The sequence below is a fragment of the Eptatretus burgeri genome, chromosome 3, assembly GCF_056783735.1.
Source record: "Eptatretus burgeri isolate ZD-2024b chromosome 3, Ebu_testis_v1, whole genome shotgun sequence".
Taxonomy (NCBI): Eukaryota; Metazoa; Chordata; class Myxini; order Myxiniformes; family Myxinidae; genus Eptatretus; species Eptatretus burgeri.
The window spans coordinates 127,651,929-127,659,542 of NC_140963.1; the positions used below are offsets into that span (position 1 = coordinate 127,651,929).

The 7,614-nt window shown below is 46.2% G+C and overlaps 1 protein-coding gene across 1 annotated transcript in view; it reads right to left on the bottom strand.

Moving 5' to 3' along the window:
- Positions 1-655: 655 nt before the first annotated feature.
- The window catches only part of LOC147030939 (myelin expression factor 2-like), a 39,963-nt gene continuing 33,004 nt past the window's right edge, over positions 656-7,614 (bottom strand). The window contains exons 15-18 of the mRNA XM_085875499.1: positions 3,283-3,369; positions 2,185-2,381; positions 1,338-1,389; positions 656-1,150 (exon numbers count right to left, since the gene is read on the bottom strand). Of these exons, the coding sequence (XP_085731625.1) occupies positions 987-1,150; positions 1,338-1,389; positions 2,185-2,381; positions 3,283-3,369 (500 nt within the window). The 3' untranslated portion in view covers positions 656-986. The remainder of the gene's footprint in view (positions 1,151-1,337; positions 1,390-2,184; positions 2,382-3,282; positions 3,370-7,614) is intronic.

A 7,614-nucleotide genomic window follows, 5' to 3' on the forward strand; every position in this document is an offset into this window, starting at 1 on the left:
GGTCTTTTTTGGTTGAAAGTAACAAGCCAGTCTTTTCCCCAGTTAGTCACATTCTCTCAGTCCGAATTGAGAATGGCAATGGCATGCACACGGGAAGGACGAGATAAGGTTCCCGGGTAGGTAGCATCGTGTTGAGTCATCTGCGTAAATGCTTAATTGCAAAAGAACACAATCAGGCAGATCATTGATAAATAACAAGAACAATATTGGATCCAACACAGACCCCTGAGGAACATCTGCATTCGTATTATGGACAGGGGACGACTGTCCCTCATGCACCACAGAGATTTGACGATTTAGAAGGAAGTCCTAAATTGTATCAAGCAAGAGATCTCAAATGATTATAACTTATGGATGAATTCCCATGCCACACTTTGTCATAAGCCTTTGAGATGTCAAAAGTAACAACCCTGGCCTCTCCACGATCCAAAGCCAAATTCACATGTTTAGTAATTAGGGACAGAACATCACCAGAAGACCTTGAATGTCGAAAGCTGCTCGCCTTACGTTATGTACATTCGAATGCAAAGCAAGCAAAAAAGGGGTAATGTGGACCCCGTCCTCCCCGGTAAAGTAATATCATAAGCACATTAACGAGATTGCAAACGTCTAAGTCTTCTAATCATCAGGTTGTGTGACACATCGAACGAGTCCCTTTTATTCCAAAACCATATTTATTAAAGAAAAGGATAGGCCATGAAAATCGATCTCCAGTAAGAGAACACAACTATCCTTTTGGGAAAGAAACGTCAACAATTTTGGGTCAATGTTAAACATTGCAAAACAAACAAACAGCACAGGTTAATGAAAACGAGATTAAAAAAAAAACTTGCACAGTTGGTGTACCACCTGCCAATCAGGCAAATTGATATCCAACACAGGCCAACCGGACAGTATAATGAAATAGTAACTGCAATACGACAACGTACGATGTCCTCAATTCAGCTGCGTCGCCTATTTAAGCATCATGCCAGACGGCACAGTGCCTACGCATTGCGATCCAAGCGCACGTCGATCTCACGTCCATTGATGCGTGTGCCATTCATAAGCCGGCAAGCCCGCTCGGCACCCTCGGGACAGTCAAAGCGAACTGTTCCACAACCTTTGGAACGTCCATTTTCCATTTTTATCTCGGCAAAGAGCACACGGCCTATCAGAGACAAAGACAAGTGGCACAGCAATTTCAACCAACAAGTTTATGGGATGAGGTGAGTCAGTGTGCAGAGTGACTGCTGTCACAGAGAAATGCAGACAATTGGTGTAGAAAATTGATTCCGTCAATGTTACAAGATAAACTGCAAGCGCTTCAAATAAAATTTTTTTTTAAAAAACCCTACCGCATTCGCTGAACGACTCTTTGAGCTTCGGCCAGGTGAGGTCAAACGGAAGCTGAAAAAAAGAGGAAGATGCAAAATATATTTCAATGTTAACAATTTAAACCCCCATCCCACCCCCCAAAGATTGTGACAAAAATGGTGGTTTTTACTTTTAATTTTAGTTGAAGGAGGATGTTCATCTTGTTCACCATTATTTGCCCGAGGCAGGAGAAAGGAAGTGCTTGAAGGCCAGCAGCTGTGATATTTTGTACTCGGTTGTTAATTTATTGCACACTTTACCTTTCAACCTCCATTTCGAATGTCAAAATGCAGACGAGCTGAGTATTTGGACATGCATTTTCAAGTCTGCTCTCTATGGCTGGTTTAAACTGTCCGTGACTTGAGCCGACTCGCCTGATAGGTTGGATGGTTCAAAGGAGGACGAATGGTTGAGCATGGGGAGATACAATTTTACGTGATGTGCCATCAAGTGTCAGCAGTTGAGATTTTGAGAGATTCGGAGAAAGTGGTGAGAGAGTCTCTGCAGTAAAATTGAGTGACCAATCGAGAGGAGAGGCGTTATGTTGCGTTCCGAATGCGTTCATCTGGGAATATGGCTCAAATTGGTAGTTGTTGTTCAGTGGCATTTCCATCTTCATTCACGAGTTATTCCCAAGCCATTTTTACAAGTTGTTGATGCTCTCAAGGCTCTCTTACCCACTGTGCCAACCTGCACACACTGAGAACTCCTTACTCAATCAGCTCCACGTTAAACCGTTTGGGGGGTTGCATTTAAAACATTATTTAACAATGCATTCATTACAAACAAGTAATTCTTAAAACTCTCAAAAGGTCTGAATCATCATACGTTTCTGACAAAGATCTGACATCCAGGAAAGCCAGAGCCAAGTTCGGGCGGCAGCCCCACTCCGAAGCCCCCTGCGCCCAGTCCAAACCCCCCTCGGTCCATTTCCGGGATGGGAGGCAGGGCTGGTCCACCCATACGATCCATGTTGGGAAGGCCCATAGCTGTGGTGTTCATCCCCATAGCACCCATTCCAGCACCTACAACACATGCACAGTGACAAGGCCTTCATTTTGCAGACAAAACAGGAGTGACAAAGAACCACGTGCATGTGCACAAAAAGACACGAGCATCGGATTATTTCCCTAGTTTTATGTCCCTCATCATTAATCGTGACTTTTTGTTTTCATAACTTCAACCAGAAAATCGATTTGAAGCTATCTTTCTTCAGTTATTTGGGGTGCGTCAAATAGCCAAATGAAATGTCAAAGTGTGATGAAAGTGTTTCTTCCACCTCTTTTATTCATTCAAAGAAATCGTATGTGCACAGTTAAAAAAAAAATTAATTGAAAATAAAATTAAATTAAAATGTCAGCTTGATTTAAACAGAGGTTTAAAACAACAACTGGAGGCTGGCAGGATGGGCTGGAGGTACACACACCAGCCTCTAAAATGTCTAGCCTGGGTTTGAATCCCATCTCAGCTATAAACTGACATCCCGGTGTTTCACAGGAATGGCAATTCATCAATTTATGTGCCATCCCTAAGATAAACAATAAACGGGAATCCTGTCTGCCGGCAATAGTTGATGGACGTGAACGATCCCATGGTGTCCTTCAAGAAGAGGAGGAAAGTAATCACCGGCACCCTGGCTAAATTACAAATGACTGCCCATACCAGGCATCCTGAGTTGGAGTGGTGACCCGACCATGTTTGGAGCCTAGGAACTTCAGCAGTACGAACGCTCTACAAATATAGTGACGACGATGATGATGACGCCGCCGATCTGCTACTTCCTCGCAAATTTGTTGGTTGTTCCGCTTTTCTTGGAAACTGACACTAAATTGCAAAAAGGCACAGTTACATGCATATTGATGCTTCAATATACCGATGCACCCTCACACCATCCATGTACAAGAGCAGAGCCAGTGTTATACAAACCTAGGCCCCCAGCCATTGGAGTCATGTTGCTGGACAAGGGTCCAAGGTTTCCGACTCCCATCATTCCTCCACCTCCAACCAGCATACCTGAAAACAGAGGCACATATCGGGAATTGTTTTGACGATCAGGGTACCCGTCGTACGGGCGATCTTGTTCCAAGCATGCAACACGTTCTTCTGACACACATACTTGTATTTGGGCAGTGCATACGCAACGAATGAAGGTTTGGGAGAGAGTTTGAAACTCTCTCCAAAACTGACAGCTGCCTCAATCGCTTCCAACCCCCACCCCCCCCCCCCCAAAAAAAACCCCAGGTTACGTGTGTGAAGCCAAAACAGCTTCTGCTTATAATTCAAACACCTCAAGGCACTAGAAAACGTGGGGACAGGAATACAGGACTGCAAAGGGTGGAGACCCCCCACCTGGAGCTACACAACACGATACACATTTACATAGAATAGGCCTGTTGTAAAAGCCCGTCTTTTCAGGATGGAAGAAGAAGAAGCAGGACATGGAGCTTTAATGTAGTATTATTATTTTGTATGCACCTGTCGCTGCTGGTTGCGTCATTGTTGGAAGCGTGGCTATGCTGCTGATGTAGTTCCAAGTTTTCAGCAAGCTGGTACTCATTTTTGTCAACATCAGAAGTATGACATGCTGAATCAACCTACATGCTGTTCCTTAATAGCATGACAGGGGATCAAACTCAAGACCCTAAGATGTTAACGGTTAAGGTGGTTGGCTTAAGACAACACCAGGCTTTTTAATGTCGTGGTACGACAGCAGGAACCCTTCAGTAATTTATAATAAAGCATGACGGACATGGAAGGAGCACACAAATATAGATTCAGTAAACCCTCAAAATATCACGGGTTCTAATATCGTGGGCTTCGACCAATCGCAGGCAACCAACCTATTATGTTCCGATTTCGTTATCGCGGGATTTAATTTTGACCAATCATGGTTTGAGCTAAGACGAGTCATCATTTGTGTCCCATGCATGAACGATTACCTCCCATTACAAGCCTTGTGGTGTTTATCGCGCACTGTTTTTAATGAGCCCAAATGTAAAGCGATGGACAAAATTAGTTGTGCCACAAGGCAGAGAAAGTTTATGATGTTGGATGAAAAGAAAAGGTAATGACCTTCCCCATTATACGCCTCCTCATTCCAAAGCCTTCATTATCCTTCAAACCTCATTCCCAAACCTTCATTATTCATCTCCATATTAGAATCTAATTACCAAATCTTCATTTTCCAACTCCTAATTCAAACCTCATTGCCAAACCTCCATTATCCAACCTCGTATTCGAACACCCATTCTCGAACTCTTAATTTCCAACACTCAGACTCGAATACCCATTCTTTTGCTTCATTCTCAAACGCACAATCTCAACCGCGGCTCATGAAACAAATCGAGATGGCGAAGCAAGATTTTTATTTTTTTTTACACCGTCGAGAGAGGATTATTTTGGGAGAGGATGTCATATCTCGCAGATTTCTGTCCAAGCAGGGAATATCAGGATTCAAGGTCAGGTGGTTAAAAATCACGTTACTGTTACCCTTCTCCATTGTGGCAACGCTGCAGGTGACTTTGCCGTAAGACTAATGTTGCTTTTCCCATCGCTTTCAACACTCCTCCTGCTAACCGCACACCCTTCCCCCGTTCCACCCTCACCAATCTAACAGCATCATCCAGAGCTAAGTCTTGTGGTTTCTATTTATGGCGGCAGAGTACAGTGCGAGTACGTAATGTTCTTGTCCTCACCCATCTCTCTGTTTTGTCATAAATTTTAAAATGTAAAACTTGCATTTTTGTTAAAATACCACTGCCACTAAAGGTGAAGGAGATTATGTTTTCACACCTTTCTGTCTGTTTATGTATAGGATATCTCAAAAAGTTGTAGACGGATCCGGATGAAACTTGTTGGGCAAGCTGGGTATGTGACAAGGAAGAATTGATTCAATTTGGGTGAAGATCCAAATCTGGATCCAATAAATTTTTAAGTGATTGTTCATCACTGAGAGATGGAGCTAATCTGATATATGGCACAATATCTCAAAAAGTTGTGGAATGATTAGGACGAAACTTGGTGGACACGTTGGGTGTGTGATGACGACAAATTAATTCGATTTGGGTGAAGGTCCGAATCTGGACCTGGATACGAGAATTATTTAGTTTTAAAGTGATTCTTCACCATTGAGAGATAGGACCAAAAATGATATTTCAAAAATGTATTGGGCCCGATATGTTCTTGTGGATCAGGCATTACATGGCGGAGGTATGCGCTCTTTCAAGTGCCCTTCCAGTTTTTACTGTATCTATTATATTTACTTCAATGTTTACATGAAAAAAAAAATATATATATATATATATATAAATGTATATATTGTTACGGCTGTGGAAATTCGCAAACCACCATTCAGGACCCTCAGGTGAGATATCTCGATAAGGTGCATGTGTGGTTAGCCGAAACCCGTTGTGTAGAGGGAATTTATGCGATTCATTCGAGCTGCGATCCTTTGAGTTAGGCATTTTTCTGTTCTATCTTTATTTTGAACCAACCACGTCTCAACCGCCATCACACAACAACCACCTCAACCAGCACGCCAGCCATCGTCGCCAACTACAACCACGCTCCAACCCCCAGACAACAACAACAACAACAACGCCAACAGCCACGACCTTGACCTTCACAACTCAATCCCGCAAACATCGCATCACCGCCATTCCTAACGGCACCATAACCATCAACCACCACCGAAAACCCTCCACCACCTTCACCTCTCTCCTTCTACGGCCATTCCCGCACCACCTGTGAACACTGAACGTCGGGCTGTCTCGGGCCTGTTCGGCGATTGGTGCCGAGCGCACCGAGCCGCGAGCGCAAATAGCGGCCTTTCCGAGGGAAAATTCGGATCAAGAACGCTACACGCCCACTTCTCCTCTGTCCAATTAGCAAGCGCGGAGCGGATTGGCCCCGCCTCCAGGCGAGTCTGTGTGAAATCGATATATGCAAATTCGAGGATCAGGGGAGGTTCACGCCCCCGTTTGCTCCGACCAATGGGCGAGCGTGGCTCCGCCCCCAAGGTCATCCTGATCCGAATATTTGCATATTAGCTGCTCCTGCCAGCCTATAAGAAGGCGAGCGCAAGGCGAATGAAGTCAGTCGAGTCCGGTGGCGAAGTCATCGGTGTGGCAGAGTGAGTCAGTTGTGGTTGGAGAGTGGAAGAGAGCCGGGGGAAGAGTGTGTCATCGAGAGAGTTGGGTTCTGGAGTCGGCTGAGAAGAGTTGCGGGAAGAGGCAAAGGAGCTCGGGTCCGAGGCGAGAAGGCCGGCGGTCGGCAACGAGGTCGCGGTGAGGGATCGCTCGTCGCGAGACCCAAGCCAGCCAGTCATTCTCCTCCCCCAGGGCATCAACAATTCCCCCTTCCCCCCACGCTGAGATAGTGCAAAAAGGGGGCCCCGTTCCCACCCCACTCCAAACGTCGTGCCAACGAAACCCGCCAAGGAGCACGGAGTCGGGGCACAGCCACGCGGCCACATCTGCGGCTCGCCCGCCAACGCGTCACGAGGACGCGGGTAGGACCCCCCCCCCCCCGGTCTCACGTACCTGGCCGCTCATCCAGGTCACACGCACAATTGGCCTACAGGCCTGTCTGGCCCCTTGTCTATGAGGGTGGCTTCTTTCCTTTGCTTTTGTGTAAATGTGTGTTGGCACCGTCTGTAAAGTAGAACTGTATGTGTTGCCGTGTGTGCGCGGAGTCAGTAGTAAATCTGCGTCGTTGTTGCTTTTGTTTTGGTTGCGAAATGTGCATTTTGACTGTACGGCTGTATATATGTGCTTTCCGTGTGCCGGGAAATAAATGTGCGTTGTGTGAACTGTTTTCCCGTTTCGCTTCGTCTTTTCTTTATTGACCCTCCATCCTGCTTCACGTAAAGGGTTCGTAGTGGGTGCAAAACGCCCGGTAAATAATCTGAACCGTCGAGGTCGACGATAACACCGCTCAGTTATCCCGATAGTACGGAACAGGCCGCCCAAGCGGCTCGTGTCCGGAGTCGGCCTGCGGCGAGGTACGATCGCCCAGTTCACCATCCGCGTGGGTACTTAGGTAGGTCGAGTTTGTCGAACAACCCTATCCTACGCGGGTGGCCGATTGGCACGATTGTGGTGAGGTCGAAAGGCCCACCCGTGACTGGCTCCGGGCGATAGTTCCCAGAAGGTCACGACTGAATTGTCCGTCCGGTGGGCGACGCGGTCGCGATTCGAGTGACATGGCCGTCCGCACGCCGGCGGGCACGAATTCGCAACAATATACAAAGGGGCATTT